This window comes from Bicyclus anynana, chromosome 12 (genome assembly GCF_947172395.1).
Source record: "Bicyclus anynana chromosome 12, ilBicAnyn1.1, whole genome shotgun sequence".
NCBI classification, from domain to species: domain Eukaryota; kingdom Metazoa; phylum Arthropoda; class Insecta; order Lepidoptera; family Nymphalidae; genus Bicyclus; species Bicyclus anynana.
In genome coordinates this window covers 16440178-16463263 of record NC_069094.1, presented here as the reverse complement: position 1 = coordinate 16463263, position 23086 = coordinate 16440178, and the positions used below count along the sequence as shown (strand labels likewise).

General features: G+C 35.4%; 1 protein-coding gene across 1 annotated transcript; it reads left to right on the top strand.

Annotated features, from left to right (window-relative positions):
• The first annotated feature begins 20522 nt into the window (after positions 1–20522).
• LOC112044638 (zinc finger protein Noc) lies at positions 20523–22608 on the top strand. The gene is made up of 2 exons (XM_024080538.2): positions 20523–20946; positions 21067–22608. Exons 1-2 carry the CDS (start codon positions 20860–20862, stop codon positions 22309–22311), a joined length of 1332 nt encoding a protein of 443 aa, XP_023936306.1. The 5' UTR covers positions 20523–20859; the 3' UTR covers positions 22312–22608.
• The last annotated feature ends 478 nt before the right edge of the window (positions 22609–23086 follow it).

The window sequence follows — 23086 nt, the reverse complement described above, 5'->3', positions numbered from 1 at the left end:
GACTCGATCTCAGTAGAGAGCCGTATATGGGTTGATAACGACCTTCGTAAGTATTTTTATTGTATATCAAAATAATGTTTGATCTAACAACGGTGATGTTGTAAATTAAAACATATAAAACAAGCAAAACTGATTAGGTAAGATTAGTTTCCTAGTTAGTTATCACTTTTTAATGGTGGCACTCAGGGTCTCCGGAATCGGAGGCTAAGATCATATTCACTGGGGACCACTTACGAAGGTAATTTATGACAATTCAAAAATTTTAGAATATAAAAAATTTATACAATGTTCTTAGGATTATACACACTATTGTTAACTTTTTAAAAGATTATAACAGATTAAAGTTGAACTAAACAATAAAACTTTAGTGAAATATTACGTTGTGATAATCCTCGTAAAAAACCTATGCTTATCAGCATTCAACAAAACTCAACAGCTTTGCATTAATCTTAAAACCATACAAGTATTACTATCTAGATACAAAATCTTATCCTAATTCCTAGTAAGGACAAGGTAAAGCCTTGGCTGAAGACAGCACGAAACGAGTTCTTAACTGCATTATACATCTAATCTCAGTTAAGCGTCGAAAGTATGATTGTGGATTAAGTTTAACGAGAATCTCACATTCTTATTTCTGCAGCCTTCGCTTCCATTCAGCTTCTAATTTCAAGTTGGAGAATTATTTACCCGTGGAATAATGTAGTCTCCGACCGCTTCCGCTAATCTCCCGTTCGGCACAAAGGACTCAATTTATACTTAATACCATTGTCACAACCAACAAAGATCTCGTCAATTATAATCTGCAAGAAATCTACAATCGCGGAGCCCGTCAAACGGTAGCAAACAGTGAGCCAACTGCCGCGGCGGGGACAAAAAACTTTTTAATAAATTATTTGCGAAACCTGTCCGAGTACCCTTCTCAAAGGGCGGCGGGGAAGCGAAACCGATTGCTCGTGACGTGATGGCTTTTGTGTCCATCGAGTATTATGTTGTCAAAATACACGGGGATTTTGTTATTATTTTTGTGTTTGCGAGAACACTTAGCACCCTTTTGTGCGGAGCGTCTCCTTCTCGGAACGGGGGATGTGTGGCCCATAAAATAAGTATACTCGTAATTCTAATCTTTCCGTGAAGGGCGCATGTGAATAGAATAGCAATCGAGCCCAGGCCGTCGAGGAAAGGAAAACAATGGGTAATCCGTTGCGTCTTAGGGGGAATTATCTCGTCTTGCGCTGTTTGAGTTAATCTCCGTTGGGAAGGAAATCATTTGAACGAAAAAATGAGTACTGACAACGTCACACGTCAAGCGTGCATGCCCATACACGACGTGTCCTTAAAACTTAATAATATTTTTGCGTATGAGGAGCCGTCATCTCGCATTACGCCCTCGCCGAACGTACGAGTACTTGGCAAATTATACCATCACAACGTATAAACACGCGTGGCTGACTTCGCTTTTTGTCACATCACCCATACGGGACTCTCCTTGATATTTATTCAAATTATTACTCTACGTCTCCCTCTTGTTTTGTTTGGAATGAATTTTTCATGTACACGGCTTCGAGAGTCCCAGTAATTTCACTTTGACATGTTCTACTTCAACGGGGATGTTATTTGTTTACATTTAATACGGGCTTAGTATTTTGAATGAACTTTGAATACTTTTTTTCTAGAAATACCAAAAATTTCCATTAAACTCAAGGATAGTATACTTAGTAAATAAAATAAACTTCTATTGACATCATTTGACGTCATTTTCTCATGCACGTGGATCCGGCTAATAACAATGTCTAATCTGAAAATCACTACAATAAAATAATAAGCCAACATAACAAAAATTACAGTCATCACAAATTACATTACTATTTGCCAGGTCTTAGTGATATGTTGATCTATCGTATAGCTCTCTGCCAAAACATCTTAAATCGTTCTCACTGCATCACACTATTTCATTTCCTAATCAAACACTATTAATTTCCTCGACACTCTCAATTAATTTGGCACTGATTGATGGTTAGATTTTATCACTGTCATCACTCTCACTAACCAGAGCATCAGTGGAAGATGCTTAACAAATGGCACCACATCTGCATCGTTTACCATCGTCGTCGGCCTTGTCACCAGCAATGGATTCTCAGAGTAATAAATTGTAACCTGTTGACACGGTACAGAAAATATTTGTGAATTATTTAACTGTTGACACTGAGTAAATTTGATTTCGCTTATTTAGATAAGAATATTTAATTGGTGTGATTAGTGTATTTGCTCACCTCTGGTATTTGGGTGTTTGTTCACGTAATTCTCTTACGCCTGTTTGGAGAGATAACGCCGTTTGTACGAGAGGCAAACAAGGAATTGGGTTTCGTATGCACTAATTGCCTTCTTCCGGGTTAAAAATTTATATCCTTGGTCGTTTTAATGTACGGAAAGGATTACTGAGGTATTTACTTGTTGACGTTGTATATACTTGTTTATGTAGTAAAATGTTTTATGTTTAATATCTTTTTAAAGGGGTGTGATTTGATGTTTTATAATTTAAATTATAGTTTTTTCATCGAAGTATTTATGGTGGTACAAAAAATATATTTACAAAACTTGTTCTTGCTAAAAGCACAATAAATAATAGAATTTAATTGAATTCAAAATAAGTTCTCCATCAAATAGTTGTTTGTTTTAGCTCTCAACTAAAATTATTAAATAATTTAAATAAACATCATTTGCATGCTGATTGGGCGTGATATCGTAGCAATAAATATACTTAAGATTTTTTTTAATTATTGTTATAGCAAATAAATGGTTTGATTGATTGATATTAAACTTGATATATGTTTCTTGTTTTGAATTACTTTTTGATATATAATCACCCTGCAGTCCGGATGTAAATATATGTGTAAGTTGGTGGTAAGGGAATCGGCTACAAGGGAATAGGAATAAATAGTCTTCTACTCGTAGATGCCAGCATAATCACTTTACAATTTAGATAATCCACGTAATAAATGGTGAGCAAACTGAAGCTGAAACACATAAGAATTCAATACTTTCGTTTGTAATAAAAAGACATAAAAAGACAATATTATTCTATCAAAAAAAAAACGTTGAAAATATATTGGTAATATAGCGTAGTTTTATTACACCAATATATCACAGATAAGGTTCTAAAACTGGAGCTATTTTAGATCCCCCATTCATTATGATTAGTCAGTCATAACGTCTGTCAGATCACACTCCGTCCCCACATAAACGTACCCCAATGTAAATATCACCCTATTATCTGACTTTAACAATTTCGTAAACTCGCAGTAACCCATCAGTGGAATATAAATTACAAAGATACAAAATGACATTTACTATCCCCAAAGTGACAAGGTAAACGAAAATAACTCTTAAAACGAAGCAGGACGGTTTAATGTGAGTAGTTTTCGTGTTGACGATAAGCAAACAGATGTTTGTGAATATGGCAGAAAACATCCTCTTGAATTGCCCCCTGCCAATAAAAAAGGGGAAGACGCAAGACTGAATTTTGTTTATCGCCATCTTTATGGTGGGCCACCATTTATTTATACTGTATGCGTATGCGACGGGTAATATAATATGGCGTTGAATAAAAGGTTTTGGTTAAGGGTAAGCCTGTTTCACGCTACAGTAACGATGTGTGGAATTCGGTGAGCTAGAAAATATTTGAATGAATGCATGTACGTATGTATGTATGCTGCAGTATATCAATGAACAAGATCTTTATCGATTTAGCTATTGTGTTCGATTCGATGTGTGCATTCGATTGTATGATTTCGGTATGCAATGCGTTTGTGTGCATTGTTATGTTAATTCGGATTACTAATATTAAAATCTTAAGGTTTATTTGAATAGACAAGATATAAATATACACACATTTGTATTGAAATCCAAACTTAAGTTGAAGGGAAAAGTTAACATAAATTGGAAAAAATGTCCACGTTTAAATGATATAGAAGTAAACTTTAAATAATATGATAAAAACTATGCAAAACATTATTTCACTAACCGACGCCCCGCTGTTCCCGTCGCCGTGAGAAGACGGGGATAAAATATATAACCTATGATACTCACAAATAACGTGGTATAAAAAGTCGGTTTAGTACTTAGATCAATAGATCACCCCCTACAATACCACAAACTTTACCTCTTTATAATATTAGTATAGATATAGTTTTAGTTGTTGCCTGGTACCTACTCTGGCATAATTTTTGAAAGTCGAGAGATAAACTATGTCCATATATCTCTCGTAAGTTTTTTATAAATAGTATATTTTATTTACAAGCATGTTCACTCAGCGGTTGTCTGCTTTAAATGAGATCACCCGAGATCGCTCTGCAGTGAGATTTATATCGAGTAATTTGAAGCTAATAATTTATGCTACCCCTTAAAATAAGGGTAATAAAACATTAAGTTAAAAGGGTTTCTAGAATTAAGATAAATTTACCTTTTTTGTAAACATGTGTGAACCATGGGTCTCGCATCAATGTTTATTATGAATATCGTCACCCTTAAAACAATTTAAAGCCTTCACCACTGAAACAAACTTTTTTCAAATCTAGACCTTCAACCCTTGTAATAGGGGTAAATAATATTTAATGAACAGGAAACAGTAAACTTGTTTCTGGGAATGTGTAAAATGCTTATTTACCGTGCACAGTTGCTATGTGTGTTTGTTTTTGTGTTTATATATGAGTAGCCATGTTCACATGCTTCTGGTGTTAGGTATTATAATAACAAATGCTTGGTCCCTACTGTCTATATCTAATATCTATGCTTCACGTTTCGATATGCAAAAATAACACTTATGATCAAATTGCTAATATTTTACTCCTACAGCTAATGTTATACATATAGGCAATCATACAAATGACTGTGGCGCCTAAGATAATAGCCAAGATTATAACTATTATAATAAATTTGTTATAATTTTTACAAATATTTCTTAACCTACATCATCATCAGGTGCCCTCTTCAAACTGAAGTTTGGCTGCTAGACGGAGAAGACTTTTCCGATCACTTGAAATATTTTTCAGCTGGCTGTAATTACTCTTGGCCCACTCCTTAATATCGTCCACCATTAACCCATTTAAGTCACTGTCGCCCTGGTGCCCTTCTTTCGACTATCTTGCCTTCTAGGATCAACCTAGGAAACTCGTAGAGGGTCTTCTTTGCAGATTGCCGAAAAATGCAACCTTCCGCCTCATTACAATTGTCATCAGCTCGCACTTACGCTCTCTCCAGCGCTTGAGCATTTGAGACAAAATGATTCCATGAGAATTTAAGCATTTCTTGTTCAAGATATGAACCTATGTTGTTGGTTTGAATATTAGATTGCTATAAATTCCCAACTAAAGTTGGGCACAACGATTGGTAGATCGGTGAAAATTGAATTTTCATTCAAAATTAAATTCTAAGAAGTAACAAAACATTGTCAAACTCTAAAGTATGTCATTTAAAATTAATTTAAATGGCAATTATACATGAATAATTCTTGTAGGTTATTTTAAAAGTTCTTAATTAACAAATTTGATAAGCCATGAAATAATGAAAAACCATGTGTAACTCGTAACAGTCTCATTTTACTTCTGAAGTGATTAATATTAGTTGAAAAATAACTCGTTTAAATACATAATAGAAACAAGAACGGAAAAAATTAAAAAAATTCTAGAATGTTCTAGTCCAAGAAGAGATAGGTTTTGTTTTAATTATTGAAAGGAATACCGTAGTAGCCTGCCATATATCAAGACAAAAGAGTACCACCTACAGTGACCGGTAAACTTGAAAGCGTCTTAAACATTTTGAAACAATGCCTCATTCTCGTAGAACATCTGAGACAATGCTCATTCACGGCGCCACTGCAGTCTCACAAAGTAAGGCAGAAGATGATACAATTATTGTCACTCATTAGAACAGTCATTATGTATTGTTTCCTTCACTTTTGAGTTTTACCGACCGTATGTAGGGCTACTAGAACTGAGGGTAATTTTGAAAAAAAAAATCCTGTAAAGTATTGGTTACAATATGCATAAACACACTACGTATAACAGTATACGTAGTGTGTTTATGTATACCGACAATAGTCCAAGGAGTTGTTCAAATACATTAATGAAATATTAAATAGCCATACTTCGCACTCAGTTTCATTGAAAATTATAATTTTTACACGCGGACAGCCACGACTTCGTCTGCTCTTGGGTTTCCTTCATCTGATAATGTGGCAAAATCCTTTCACTATAAACTACCTCCCTGCCAAATTTCCCTTTTGTACCTCAAGTGGTTTTCAGTATTTCATGAGTGACCTCGCTTTTATAAATTTAATTTATGTTTTCGATTAATTATTATCACCATTATCTCATATTAACACCTGACGTTTAGAAAGTGCTTGTGTAATCTAAGCCAAATTGAAAAATAAATATTGACTATTGACTATCTACATAGTTGTTTTACTTAGTCTTTCTTTCTTTCATTGCCTCTTCCCTGATCGCGGATGCAGTGGCCCCACAAACAAGTGTTACAAGGCGAATGGTACACGGTGAAATTATTTACAACGGCGGTGTTTCACAAAAGCCCGCCCGCGTTTATTGCCGCCATAAATACTGATACAACACCGGGAATATTTATTTCACCTCACCTGTTATTTATTGCTAGTGCTGCGCCCCGGTTTTTACGCTGTACAGTTTTTTTTTTATCCCGGGCGGCTTGTCAAAACGAAATTAAGTCATAATACGGCGTAACAAGGCGCGGTATATGGCTCGATATCGGGAATATTGTGACTCGACTATTACTTAATATTCAAGGAACAAGGAAGAAAGCTTTAGAAGTAGTAGATCATTTTGAGATACATAGAGCTCTTCCAGGAAGTACTAAAAGGCTTATTTGCTAGTAAAACTACAGCTTCATGAGGTCACATAAAATACACCAGGCTAGCTAGCACTTTCTAGGACGTTTTCTTTGCATGCTCTGTGAGGTGTTGCTCAGTTTAGAGGTAATGGTTTTTTATTTACCATCACATGGGTCATATGTGTGGTGCGTGGCGTAAGTTAATCCTATTAAAGTAACAATTGTTAGATTTTTAATTATTTAAATAATTATAAATACATAAGACAACATATAAAAACTCCTTCTTCCAGATAAATGTTTTAATCTGTACTGTTTATTAATGATAATGGTTTTATTCTGAGGTTGGTAGGGTATTGTGATATATACTCTATGTAAAAGAGGCGAACATGCGATTATGTGGCGTGAAGTTTATTTAATTAATGTATTATCCATCTACCAAAGTAACGATTTGTTTAAGAATGAGTAATAAGTTATTTGAAATACAGTTTATACATTCCAGCTTGTGTTATTTTATTCCTTAGCTTTTATCAGAAGTGAGAGTACCTACGAACACGATGTCATTACCTACATTAAAGTCGATCTACAGAAAGAAAATGTAACGGCATTTAAATGAAGTGTGAATTTGGGAAACAGTGGTTTACATTACGAGAAATGCGATAAAAATCATACGTGTGTACAACCATTAAGTATGTATACCACTGACGGCTATGGGACGCACGCCGCATGGTCCCGGTAAAAGTATTTATGCGATGTCGGTTGTCGATGCTTACAATATCTAACAAGAATGAAGAAACGTAAACGTAACACACTTATACCATGTTGACGATATTTATGAGCAAAACAGTCAAACAGTCCAACAGCACTCATAAGAGGATATTATTTGAAAAACTGCGAGAGAACAGAGAAGAACGTGTAAATTAATAACAAAATACAAAGATGCATGTGTGGTGTTAGCTGCAGAGTTATATGAGATGGAATCCTGTTGGTTTGACGGATGAGAAATACCAATGATGTCTAAATATATTAAACTAGGTGTCTGGTGAGTTTTATTAGTTTGATTAAACAGCCTCATAAATTATTCAGTTGTGACTAATATGAAATAAAATTACAAAGAATAAATAATCACTAGGTGAAACTAAGTATGGTTGATAGGTTGTCAGTTTGTCTGGCTTATTGTCAAAACATTTTTGTTAGATGACTATATCTAGGAAACCAAAATCATTTAAGTGAAAAGTACACACACACACACATACACACTGCTCAAGAAATTAACGTATGAAGACAGACCACTCTAGGGTTGTTAGGATGTAGGACACTGGCATAATGTAATATTGAGAAATCTTAATTATAGAACTACATTACATCCGTTGCTGACATGGGACTAAAATGAATTAACTAAAATATTGTTTTTTTTTGTGCCTGTAACTTCAAACTATACATTTGTTATATGTGAGTTTTTATGACTGAATAACATAAAAATTAAAAATATATGAAGTTTTATGTAATGGTTCAAGTATTATTTTAGGCCTTGATGTAGGTACCTGATAACAAGTTTTGAGACAGCTATTACAATATTTTCAGATAGGATTTGCTTAGATATATCATTATGTAGATTACTGTATGTACTTAATATAAATTTTTTTAAGAAATTGTATTGTTAGATTTCTTGAAAAATAAATTTGTAGTTATGTTTGAAAACCTATTTAACTATTCAAGCGTTGACAACATGCCTTCAGCCTATTTAGTATAGAACAGTTATTAACAATCTGCAGCAACACAGTAAATGATTCTTATCCATGAATATTATTATATTCGGCTTATCTACAAGAGTACTAAGAGATATTATGATATTCATCTTAATGAAATCTTATAATTAATTAAATTAGAGATTTTTTTTTAGGGTGATATTAAAAAGTTACTTGTGTGACAATTGAGTAATAAATAATTAATTATAATAATATCATTGATCACAAATTGTCTTAGAGCCCAGTCTGTATGGACTTCAAGTAAAGAGACACAGATTGCCATAAATAGGTTGTAAAATATTTGTCTAAGACATATTTTGACAGTTTTGTGGGTGGGTGACGTTGGGCTCTCTTTTCATTAATGGTCATGTGCAGATGTATAGATTCTACATACAAGTAAATTAATCATACTATTGCTGTTGTTTTAGATTCAATCAATCAGTTTATTATTTGCAGATACACTAGTGTATTTAATCCATGTCTCATTTGTTTATTTCTAGCATTTTATTAGATTGCAACATTTTGTATAATTATGAAAATTAGTAATTATTATGGGGTTGTGGTTAGAATTATATATTCGGATGGTTACAATGATATGTGCATAAGGTTTTAACTAGGGTATACTAGTACACTAAAGGTAAAAAAAAAAAATTAGAAAATTCCTTGGCCAACATATTAAGTGGTATAGGTTTTGAATATAGATTTGTATTGGGTCCTTAGGTAGTCAGTACATTTGTGCATCTACAAAGTGCACGCCACCGAGTTGTTGGTACCTGCATGCAACTGATGGGTGGTCTGCATCAAGTATGAATCAATATAGAGACTTAAATCATTACATCAGTAAAATAATTAATGGATATAGCCAAAAAAAAAAAAAAAAAGAAATTTAACAGAATTAAAAAAAAAAAGAATATACTAAAATTAATGAATAGGTAAAACCTCTGATAGCAAACTAGAGGTATATAACAAAGGGGGTGGTCTGGTCTAAGACAGGTTTATGCTACTATTATTACAAAAAAGGGGGTAGTCTGAAGATAATTATACAATACATAGTCAAATATCATCTTTTCTTATCTAGTGATAACTACTAGGATTGGATTACATACTAAAATTATTACAATCATAAATCGCAATATTTTCAAGAAGTCCTTATTATCATTAAAAAAAAAAGCATTTCTTTAAGAGAAAGAGTCTTTTGTCTGAATTAAAGTAAATTGATAGATTAACACATGTTTAACATTTTATTTCATTTTATGTACCGGGTCTAAGGTTCATTCAATTATAGACTGATTTTCTCTTGGATGCTAGGTATGCTAGTTATGTTAAATTAAATTATTTGTCAAACAAGTATGATATTTATCTGAACGATTAAGTGACTGAGCTATGTGATACTGTGTGAAAATATTTGATTACAGATCCGAGATGCATGGATATTGATTGATGAATATGGGATATATGAGATTCTCATGATAATCATTGGGTTGAACACAGCCCTATTCGACAGTTGACCCAAATCACAAAGATGAGAGAAGTTACACTATGTATTGATAACACACGATTTAAATTTAGTATTTTTATTTATGATATGATGATATTATAATTATGTATTATATTGAGAGTTATTAGTTTTGATATCATATATACATATATTTTAAATATTTGCTCACATCCATGATGTTATTCATTAATTATGACTTACTGATGACGATTTGTGTTTTGGTAAAATTTTAATATAAGGATAGATGTATTACACAGGCCGACACGATTTTCGTTGTCCAAGATATAATTATTTTTTTTCTACTGATTTTGTAGTGCTGATTACGAAATCAGACCTAATTTTATCATATCACATCAGATTTTTAGTAAAATTAATATATTCGCTAGTTTTGATTTTTCAGTGAAATTTTCGAGTTTTGGCACTCTTTCTTTGAATTAAGCGACCTCTCATGAGAAATTACTTCAGTTATAACAACGACACACCTATTTGTAACGCGTTTCGTGGAAATAAGCTGTTATAGTGCCTTTGTTAAAAAAAATATATATATATTTTAGTTAATGGTTTTTTTTGTTGTTGGAAAACGTCTGATAAACATAACGTCTTCTATAAAGTGTCACAATAGTCCAGATATATTTTGTTACATTTGTTGAAACTTTATGATTCTAAGCAAAAACTGAAAAATTTGTGGAAAATATGTATAATAAATATGTAGCTTATTTTGACTTCAAAATACAAATAAAATCGTGGACTCTGCAGTTTGTACTAATCGTGTTGAACAATTAAGGCAGTGGACACTGGACATACAGCAAAAGACAATCTCTACCTTTTGGTACTACCTATGATATAGTGAAAGCAAGACAATCATACAGATATTGTTATTTTTGCTGTATGTTAGAAGCTTTTAAAGTAAAATTTGTTTTCCTTTTTGTAAAAAAAATTGATGTGATAGATTAATTGTGCAGGTATTTTTGTGTTCAAAATACTATAAATTACTGATAATTTTTACTGAAATCAAAACAACGTTCAAAAAGTATTCATTTGTCGGCCGGTGTTATCGATAATATTTTAGATAGTATTATAGTATAGTAGTGTTATGACGACTAATATACCGTTATTTGTTTTGTGAATGATTATGGATATATTTGTTGTATAATAATTTCTCTATTGATTATTACACAGCAAAATAAAATAAATAAATAAATATAAAAAGATTCCAACGAATTGATAAACTCCTTTTTTTTGAAGTCGTTTAAAAATGTATGTATATGTATTTATATCTGATTTTATATTTTGATTATCTTCTATCACATGTCATCTGGAAGTCTAACACGATCATGAAGTCCTGTAACTATATTAGTTCTGAACTTGATGGTGAGGGGTTCGGTGCAGATGCAACACATCATCTGGAAGTCTAACACGATCACAAAGTCCTGTAACTTTACTAGTTCTTGACTTGGTGGTGAGGGGTTCGGTGCAGATGTCACACATCATCTGGAAGTCTAACACGATCACAAAGTCCTGTAACTTTACTAGTTCTTGACTTGGTGGTGAGGGGTTCGGTGCAGATGTCACACATCATCTGGAAGTCTAACACGATCACAAAGTCCTGTAATTTTACTAGTTCTGGACTTGGTGGTGAGGGGTTCGGTGCAGATGTCACACATCATCTGGAAGTCTAACACGATCACAAAGTCCTGTAACTTTACTAGTTCTGGACTGGGTGGTGAGGGGTTCGGTGCAGATGCCATTAATCGATGATGACGAATTTGACAAATATAAATAATGTTTTGAAATGATGAAAATAGATAAGTTGATTGACAAAAGCTTCACATGAACATTATGTTTATTTATAATATGTATCACTCTTATTCTTATTTAACATTTTTATGATAAAAGTATATAGAAGAAATCAAGAATTTCATTATAGTTTCATTGGATTCTTTTAAATAACTTATGGGATGCTGTGTGATATTAATTATAAAATTTTATTGTTAACATTGTTCTATTTATAGTTGATATTATAGTAATGTCATAATTTCATGATATTCTTGTGTTGTTTGGGGACAAACTTTTAGTAAGGATGGCCGAATATTAGAAGATAAAGACATTACATTTGTAAATATTACATATCGTCTATGTACTTAATGCTTTAAATTAATCTACTACTCTGTCTAAGTTAATTACAATATTTAATAAGTCTCTGTCTAGAGTAAAGCTCCCTCTTGTCATCTGGAAGCTCAGACATACATAAGACCTACCTCGCTAGATGTTGTTTTTCGTCAAAGTACATGATTTACTTGTATGATCTAATGCGATTATAAGAACTGTCTCAGTAGAATCGAGGTTTCATAGTTATAACTTTATATTAACATAACTTTTAGTTTAGTTTAGGAATGACAAAATGACAGACAATTTTGTCATGAATTTGGGTAATTGGACTGAATCTGGAAGTGATTAAAGATTGAATTTATTTCAAATTTGTAAAAACAAGAATTAACATACCAGTTTAACTGAATTTAAGTGTTTGGATTTTTATCAATAGAATCACTATCAAAATCTGTATAGGTCTGTATTCACAATTTGTAAATATTGAATGAGAAATCTGTTAAACTATAATTATATAATTCTTAAAGAATAATTAAATGTATTGTAGGGTGTTTCAACATATTGTTAAATCAAGGTTTAAAATTAGAAAATATCTGTAATGACAAAATTGAATTTTACTACTTGTAAATCAGTGAATTTAGCAAGTAGTAATAATAATAGATTAATTGGGACTCACTTTTGTTATAATTAGAAATTATTGGAGAATTAATGAGTTGTGGTAATAAACATAAATTAAAATTTTAAATACTATGAGACATAGTTCAGTGAATCTTTATAATAATGTAATGTTAGAATTTATTTGTGTTTACAAAGTTTGAGGACAAACTTGTAGTCAGTATGGCCGAATGTTAGATTTTTAATTATTTAAATAATTATAAATACATAAGACAACATATAAAAACTCCTTCTTCCAGATAAATGTTTTAATCTGTACTGTTTATTAATGATAATGGTTTTATTCTGAGGTTGGTAGGGTATTGTGATATATACTCTATGTAAAAGAGGCGAACATGCGATTATGTGGCGTGAAGTTTATTTAATTAATGTATTATCCATCTACCAAAGTAACGATTTGTTTAAGAATGAGTAATAAGTTATTTGAAATACAGTTTATACATTCCAGCTTGTGTTATTTTATTCCTTAGCTTTTACAATTAACTACGTACGAGTAAGCCTAAGGAAGATGGGTATTGATTACTCAAATAAGATCCAACGTCCTTCTTTAATCTAGGTCTCACAAGAAAAGAGACGCTTTTGAGAGGAGTTTCAGTCTTGCCTGCTCAGAGCTTTAGCAATCACCAAATTCTCCAATGACAATGACTGCTATTATATTTTAATAGAGATTTAATTGCAAATCAGAAAAAAGGAAAGAGTTTAGCCTATAATATAATGAAGCGGATAACAACCAAAATATAAACTGTACCACAAACTGTCTATACTTATATTATAAAGAGGTAAAGTTCGTGAGTTGTAGGGGTATTCTCTGGATCTATTGAAAGCCACGTTATTTGTGAGTGTCATAGGATATATTTTATATCCGTATTTTCACGGGAAAAGGAACTACGCGGGCGTCAGCTAGTACCTACCTATCTAAATAATAGTCTACCAAGTGTGGACTTGGTGGCTCCCGCTCAATTTGTATCATCGTCATCATCATCATCATCATCATCATCATCATCATCATCATCATCATCATCATCATCATCATCATCATCATCATCATCATCATCATCATCATCATCATCATCATCATCATCATCATCATCATCATCATCATCATCATCATCATCATCATCATCATCATCATCATCATCATCATCATCATCATCATCATCATCATCATCATCATCATCATCATCATCATCATCATCATCATCATCATCATCATCATCATCATCATCATCATCATCATCATCATCATCATCATCATCATCATGATTAACAGCCGACGGATGTCTACTGCCGGATACAGGCCTCTTTCATGGACTTCCAACTACATTTCTCTGATATAAGTATTTGTCCTTTTTTTGTTGAAATTTTAACTATCTTAATATAAAACAAAACACTATTAAATTTTTATAATAAAAAAATCAACCCTCACGCTGCGGGACATTTAGGTGCCCAAGCAACCGGTGACAGGGTTCTTGATCCAACAGTTAAGCGAAAGCTTCTTATGGTGTTGGTCGAAGACTTTTGACTGAAACGACTATCGGAACAATAATTCAGCATTCCATATGGCGGTAATTTCGTGAGCAACGTCCAAGTATTTTGATACTTTTCCTTTCCAGCTTTAGCCAGACTATCGAGGACATGGCGTGGTATTTACATGTGGAACAGTTATATCGACAATTATTGCGGTGCACTGACCGATCGTCTTAGCTAATAATTATTATTATTTCACAATGTTTCTTTTGTTTCATGTTTTATGAAAAATAGCACATTTTTAGACGACTTATTCTTGCTTTATTGTATTTTAAATTTCTTTCTTCTCCACACTGAACTGTTTGTTTTACTTTAAACTACATAATGGACTAATCCTTGTTATCAATAGGTCGGAATAGGCTCATAATGTTTTACTGCAGGCGCATTTCTTTTGTAAAATGCCATGGCGTAATAAACCCAAGTCCTTTGCCCTGTGTTCGCCCTAACCTAACCTCTATTTCCCCAAAAGATAACTCGGCTCCATCCGTCAGACAATAGAAAAAAAGGCCGAATGTTTATTGCACTGATAAGTTTGACGAGCAAGGATTGTACTGATAACGTTTACAGAGTAATAAATATTATTAAGGGATAAGCATAAAGCCTCGGTACTTTGTAGCGGCTGTGGGATGAAATAAAATTACGTGCCTGTAGTGTTATATTTCTTAAAGCTTTGGGAGGTCTATACAATTTGGCAGTAAAAGTTTTATGACATGCAAATGTAGATTTGCTGAATATTGTAAATGTCTTTAAAGGTGTACTATGTAAATTGTTGTAGGTATTATGTTCTTTTCGAGCTGCTGTAGGTCTTTGCAATGTTTTACTAGACCAACCGTCAACCGTGATGTTTGCACCAAGTAATAAATACGTAGCTACCTACAATAAACCTCTCTGAATTTTCGTTTCCAAGATTAATCTTCGAAGGGAAGATGGGCAAGAGAGCACCCGATCGTCAAAGGTAAAAATAGTTGGACGACATTAAAGAGTGGCACAGATTCGACTACCCACAACTGAAGATAGAATGGCTTTTCGCATACTGGCGATGGCACCGCGTGATGAGATATTGTGATTAGCTACCTACACTTTATCTAAATCTATGAATTATAGAGGTCACAATACCATTTCAATTATAATAATAATAATAATAATAATAATAATAAAGCTTTATTTAATTCCATATAAACCTAAAACTAATACACAATCTTAAATAACATGAAGAAAAATAAAGTTGTTAATCTAAATTTAATATTTACAAGATTTTTCGTTTCTTTTTAATTAAAGTTTTATATGGACCCCCTGAGGGTAAAAGCCTCCTCCAATGATTTCCACCTCTCCCTATCTTTAGCTACATCTTGCCATTTGACTCCTGCTTGCGTCTCTATTTCATCTGCCCATCTAGCAGCTGGGCGGCCTCTCGGCCTTGTGCCTATTGGACCACCCCATTTCAGCACTCTTTCGGTCCATCTTTTGTCCGTACATCTGGCTAGGTGACCTGCCCATTGCCATTTCCTTTTGAGACAGTAAGTTAAAGCGTCTGTTACCTTCGTTTTATTACGGATATCCTCATTTCTTACCCGGTCTTTTAACTTTATGCCTAAGCAACTTCTTTCCATTCTTTTAGTATTACACCATTTCAATTAGTATTCTATAAATAATCCACTTTAGCTAGATGATGGAAGATTTTTAATGCTGTATGACATACAGTATCTAACACTAATAACGAAGGGTAAATATCCAGAGGCAGGCATCTCCAACTGGATTGATTTAGTGAAGATTGCACACATGATCCACGTCAATAACATCCATGGTGGAGTATTCCCATCGATACCTACTGTTAGATGTGTTACTAGGTCATGAAAGTGAAGCGCTCAAAAGACGAAATTTCCACATCTCAATGTTAGTTGTGGTCAACAACGAACGTTATTTAAACAAATGATACCTAAATATCATCTACAATATCTATTTTTGTGTTCAGGAAGTGTAATAACTATAAATAAGACAAAACTGTGCATGTATGCACTCAGTTTTGTAGCCTATTATTCGGATCACTTTTTGCGGTGATTTTGTAGGGACATAACCGATCTATAGTATAAAATTATCATTGGTTCCCATAGCATTGCACAGAAGGCGTCGCACATCGATGCAACCACGACCACTCTGCCGAGAGTGCACGAAGAAGGCGTTTAAAAGTTAACGAGTTAACGTAAAATTATTATGACGTAATGAGTTTCTGTTTGACAAGGCACACGGTGCAGTGACAGAACACAGTTTCGGCGACGCCGGCAGCGAGCAGCGTGCGCTGCGTCGGCTGTCGGCTGTCGGCTGTCGGCCGTCGGCTCGGTAAACAGTCATTTGGCGGCGCCTTTGATCTCGCCGCATCCGCACATCAATGGCGGCGGCGTTAGATGAACAGAGATGGATTCATTCTAGTCTACTGATAGTAATAATTATGGTGCAAAACTTTGTAAGGTTGTTTGTTATTATTCCACGCAAGAACTCGGATATTGGGGTATATGTCCCAAATAAGGAGACATTACTTATATTACGTAGGTGTAATATTAAAGGCATATTAAAGGCACAATGGTCTGAAATAGCCCTTCTTGGGCAATCGGGTAAAGTAAATATTATGTTAATACTCACCTATGAATTATAAACACATTTGGTAAGTAGGTACCTACAGTTTATTCCATTAAGACGGAACTTAGTGCAAAATTAATTATGATCTAAGTAAATAAAATTAAACGCAGTCAAAGTCAGTGTTCAACTATATAATAAGTAAGTAGTAATACATAAACCTATTATGCAGTACTTATTTAACTTTTTATCAACCAACTTAAAATAGGTAAGTACAAGTAGAAACTTTTGGTAACATGCCATTTTCCTAGCATTTAGAAAATAACTTCACCTTTAAAAACCATAGGCCTCTTATCTGCTTTGCACTTTGTTAGCGATAATTTCATTTATTTTACAACTCAAAACAAAACTGTAACGGTCAATGTCAAAATTTAATGAACTGTGTAGGTACCTGCACTGTTACTTATTTTCTTCTCTTTGCTATAAATCAACGTTCGCTTTCGGCACTTTTTGCCCAATTTTTTTGCTTATTTTTTTTGCCCATACCACATAAAACGCTGTTTACGCACGACTAAATTAAACTATCGCCGTAAAATTGGTTCTGTATCCATTCCGTAAGCCTATTAGGGTTATTCAAGCAGGAAATTATTGGGTTGTGGTTAATTTTGTTGGAAAATTTTGCTTTCATCTCCGTCGGCTTAAGTAGATCCATCCGGCCTTATTCAGCTTTCATTTGAACGTTGTATTTTAAAATTAACTGCCCTTTTGGTCCAGTGGTTATACTGCTTCGCTATGGACTGTGAGGTCATACATTTCAGTTAGAGTTGTATCTAAAAATATTTCCCTATCTCCCTAGGTTTATTCCAACGGCATTAAACTTTTAAAATATTTAACTTATTTTATCAATGTTTTATTTCAAAGAAGAAACAAAAAGTTCAAAGAAGAAAGAAAATGTCGCTGTAAGTTGTACAAAAATTAAACATCTCAATAACTATTTAACTTCGCACATTTTATGAATGTCGAATGGTAATTTAGCAGACAGACCGTTTAGTTTTGGCATTATTTTATTTCAGTTGTCCTTATATGAAATCTTTTCCCTTAAAAGTCAAAAAATCAAAAGTCAAAAAAAATCATTTATTTCAATTAGGCTTAGTTTACAAGCACTTTTGAAAGGTCAAGATTATGTAAAGATTGAGGATGTCAAGATTATGCTTAGTGGTAAAAGCTGATTACTGGTTTCCTATTTAAAAGCCATACTTAGTTAATATTTTCAATAAGAAACACGAGTCTAAACTTTCCAGTTCCTACTTTCCTTATCGTTAAGTTGTTAGAAATTCCTAAATAAATAAAAATATTAATAAATCTAATCCCGATTACCACTAACCGTCCCATAAATCCAATTCCGATATCGTGTAATCTATATCGATAAGACCTTTACTCCAGGTCGCTGGTAATGTACCTACCTACCAATGTTTATTTTATTGTTCAATTTATCGTAAAATGTTTAAGATTAAAATTTAAAAATTGTAAAATTCTTTGTAACCTAACTCTTAGTGACAATTCTTGAAAGTGTTAAGTCAGTAAAGTTAAGTAGGTTCTTACCTAAGTAAGTAGATAGTACTTATCTACTTATGTGATTTTTTAACGTGTAAGTTGCTAATCTTTGATGACTATGAAAAGGAATTGTTTTGTTGTAAGAATAAACTAAGTACCTAAGTACCTAGGTTGATAATTATGTACCTAAATGAAATTTTTCTTTACCTAAAACTTGCACTTAATGTCCTGGAAATTATGATTTATATTTTTATTTGACTTACTTATTTAAGTGTTAAACCTATGCCACTGAAACTCACGGTTATTGTCAGATTATGCATTTCTGTATTTTACGTAATATCCGCCTTATTATTTGAGAAACATGGCTACACGGAAACGACGAAGGTAGTGACACCTCATTCATCAAAACCTGAGTGAGACTTGCCTACCTACCTACTCATTCATCATGTCAAACATAATGTATTGCAGCTAGGTACATACATACCAATTTTTTTTATTCTTTACAAGTTAGCCCTTGGGTACAATGTCACCTGACATTGTACCGGAACGTTAAATTGCTTGGCGGTACGTCTTTGCCGGTAGGGTGGTAACTAGCCACGACCGAAGTCTCCTCGTCTCTACCAGACCTGAACCCATTCAGAAAACCTCAATCGGCCCAACCGGAGATCGTACCCAGGACCTTCGTCTTATAAATCCACTGCGCATATCATTGCGCTACGGAGTCTGTTAAAACCTTCATACAGTGTTAAGTATTACCTACACATACTGAACCGTTGGCGTAAGTTCTTGGGCCAAGATGTAGGTAGGTAGGTACGTCTTTATCCAGACCTACGTTTTTCCTTTATTTTTCCCTGGATTCTAAGTCCTATCTTACCTAAACTTGGCAGTGCCCGGTAACCCTGTTTTGAGCTAATTAACAAAATCTAAATTCTAAAATAAAACTGGGAATCGAACCTAGTACTTACTAGTTTTACAGGTATTCACAACTGAGCTAAAGAGGGCGGAATACTGTCATGGAACAGAAAAAAAAAAATACCGACCGAATTGAGAACCTCCTCCTTTTTGAAGTCGGTTAAAGAAAATAAGCGTCGCGGAAAATTGGCAATATTAAAAGAGCATTTTTTGAGTAACGGTAATGGCGCCGTTTAAATAAAAGCAACTCGCTCCACTGAATGCCCCGCTGGCGAAACGTTTCAATTGCGCGGCCAACAAGTGATAACGTCGCCACGCAACCCGCAAGCCGTGATTTAGTCGCGAACTGGTCGGCGGCGACCGGCGCGGCGCCCGAGCTCCTAAACAAACACTAAAATGCCCACGTACCTAATTTATAGAAGAACTCCGGGCCCGCAAGGCCCCGCATCGCAATAAACATGTTTTTTGTTTCGCATGTCCGCGCACTGTCAAATATATTACAACCCGCCGGGTTATTTACGACCTCTGTCGTCCGCCCATACGTTATACTTAGTATCTTTGTTTGGACACAATAAGCAATATTTCTAAAGGGCCCGACGTCGCTCGCAGCTGTTGATATGGGTTCCCAAATTGACATATTTAATTTGATAGCGACGCGGGGCCCGTTTGAATGAGGCCGTGTTTGACAGGTTTTAGTGTCGGATTAACGTTAACGTTATGGACTTTGCGCTGTCGATGCAGTGAAACATGGCCCGGTGGCTGCGCCGCAGCTCGAACGAGTGCTCGTAAAACGCGTGCACATCAAACGGCTACGGGGAAACGGCACAGAGAGCTTCAATTTTCCCCTTTGAACTGAGCGCATCCCAGAACAAAGGCGACTGTAAAAGAGTAAGTAGTTTCGAATGTGTCAGCAGCGAAGCGCCGGCGAGAGCAGCGTTGTCGAAAGCGTAATAAAAGTGGCGCGGAACAAAAAAGCTACAGCGTAGCGGAGCGCAGGTAGAGTCGCGGCGGCTCAAAGCGACGCCGTCATGGGTGGCGAGCCACCAACGCCATCGCACGTCTCAATCCGCACCCGGCTGCCCGCCATGCCGCCTTTCCTTTTTCCCCTACCGCAATGCAGCTATGTGTCGTTTCCGCTTTATTTTTTATGACTGTGTGCTGCAGCGGAGAGATATAGCGCTGCTTCTCTAACAAAGACTTGAGATATCGTCGTCCCTGTCGCGCGGGTCGGGCGGGGGCCCGGCACGTCGCGCGCTGGTGGGGTCTCGTCTCTCACAGTCGCCTCGACCGCCGCCACGGACGTACGCACTCGCTCCCGACGCTCCGCGCGACCGTGCCACAGAGTAGTTGTGTTCGCAGAGTTGACCGAGTGACTTTACGTTGAGTGTACAAGTGATCGTGAAAGTTAAACTCCAAATGGTGGTGCTTGAAGACGGTGCAATGATGACTACCAACCCTAATCAGTATCTGCAGCCAGATTATTTAACTCCATTATCCTCATCTGTAAGTATTATATAAAAATATTTTAATTTTATCTCAAATTAATAGGAAATTTATTTTTGTTTTTAAACTAAAAAGAATTTTTAAAACAATGATATTAATTTAGTTTTTTCTTTGTTACAGTTGGACTCCAAAAAAAGTCCGCTCGCGCTTTTAGCGCAAACTTGCAGTCAGATCGGTGCTGACACTTTGGCCAAGCCGCTGCTGCCGCCGCTCGACAAAAAGAAAACAGTGAACAGTGTTAACAGTGATTCTATCAGTCGTTCGTCCCCCAGTGCCGCTAAACCGGATAAACCGCGTTCCTCGCCAGAAAACAAACATTTAGCTTTCAAACCGTACGAAGCTAATGTCGTCACTAAGAAACCTGAAGAAACTAGGCCATCATCAAAAGCTAGTTCGGATAGTTCTGATGATAAAAAATCTGGAAAAAGCACACCTGGACGTAAATCGACCCCTCCGACTACAGAAAATGGCAAGAGCAGCCCCTACAGTGAACAAAAGTCCTCACCCGCCGGATCATCTGGCACGAGCCCGATAATACGATCGGGTTTGGAAGTGTTAGGACACGGAAAAGATCATCTCGGAGCTTTCAAGAATTTACCCGGCCTGCCAGGATTTAACCCACTCGCCGGATTGTGTTGCCCTCCTGGAATGGAGCAGCATGCAAACCCAGCCTTTCGACCACCTTACGCTGGAGCCCCGCTCAGCGCTCACCACGCTGCGATGCTGGCAGCGGCCGCCGGGTTTCCAGGATCACCGAACGCTTACGTCGGTTACGCCCGAGTTAAGACGCCCGCCGGCGGAGAAACATTGGTCCCAGTATGCAAAGACCCTTACTGCACCGGGTGCCAATTCTCCGTTAACAATCATCACCTCCTCATGAGCAACGGCGCGTGTCCTGCCGGATGCACGCAATGTGAACATCAAAAATATAATTTAGCAATGGCTATGGCCTTGTCGCAACAAGGCGCCGCCGGCAGTCTTCCTTACGCGCAAATGAGCCGTCCCTACATTTGTAATTGGATCGTCGGCGAATCTTATTGCGGCAAACGATTTGGGAATTCTGAAGAGCTTTTGCAACACTTGAGAAGTCACACGACGGACGGATCCACCCCTGTATCGACCTCTGCCCAACCGTCGCTGCTAAATCCGTTGAATCCTTTATTCACGACGGCTGGACTTCGCGGCGCGTACCCGACGGCACCGTTGAGCCCGCTGTCCGCGAGTCGTTACCACCCGTACTCAAAAGCTCTGCCCCCGAGTCTGGGAGCATCTCCTTACGGTGCTTTCAACCCAGCGCTGGGACCTTTCTATTCGCCTTACGCGATGTACGGCCAGCGACTCGGAGCGGCCGCAGTGCACCAATAAACTAGTGTAGTGAGGACTAATGACTGACATAATAAATGTTTGTAATGTCCAATTTTATTCTGTGATATCAATAGACTAATTGATGTTGTAAGGCGTCATGCGCCATGACAAATTTAGTGAATAGTGCAATCTTAAATAGATAAAAATAATATAAGTTGATTTGCCGACGGAATTTTGTTTTGTCGTAGGCGATGAAGGCATATATAAAGACTATGTACAGCCAAATTATTTGTGTAAATATTATCCTATGTTTAAAATTTAATGAAAAATTCAAATACAATATCTTTATGCAAATTATACAGTTTTTAATTTACACCACCAATAATAATTGATTCGCATGAAATAATTCAAATATGTTTCAATACAATGAAACCATAATTACTTAATGCTACCTTTTATATTATTCTTTTTTCATTCAACTAATCTCAATCAGAGCCCAAAGGCACAAATTCTAATATATGCAAAATAAGGGTTTCGACATAATAATAACGTGGAACACGCATAATAAATACATTAGAAGAGCACGATAAGAATAACATACAATAAATTATACACCATCAACTCGAGAACGCTTTTGTTACAGAAGGTGGGAGAAGTAAAATAATATTTTCACTGTACACAAATTTATTCGATAACAATTTCAGCATAGCTTCCGCTATAATGTTAATATTACACGCTGATGGTAGTATATCAATGAATCTGCTAAACAACCCTCTATTTTATAATATTTGCAAAGTTAGTGTCTACTGTTGGTAGCACGAATATGTTAACAATA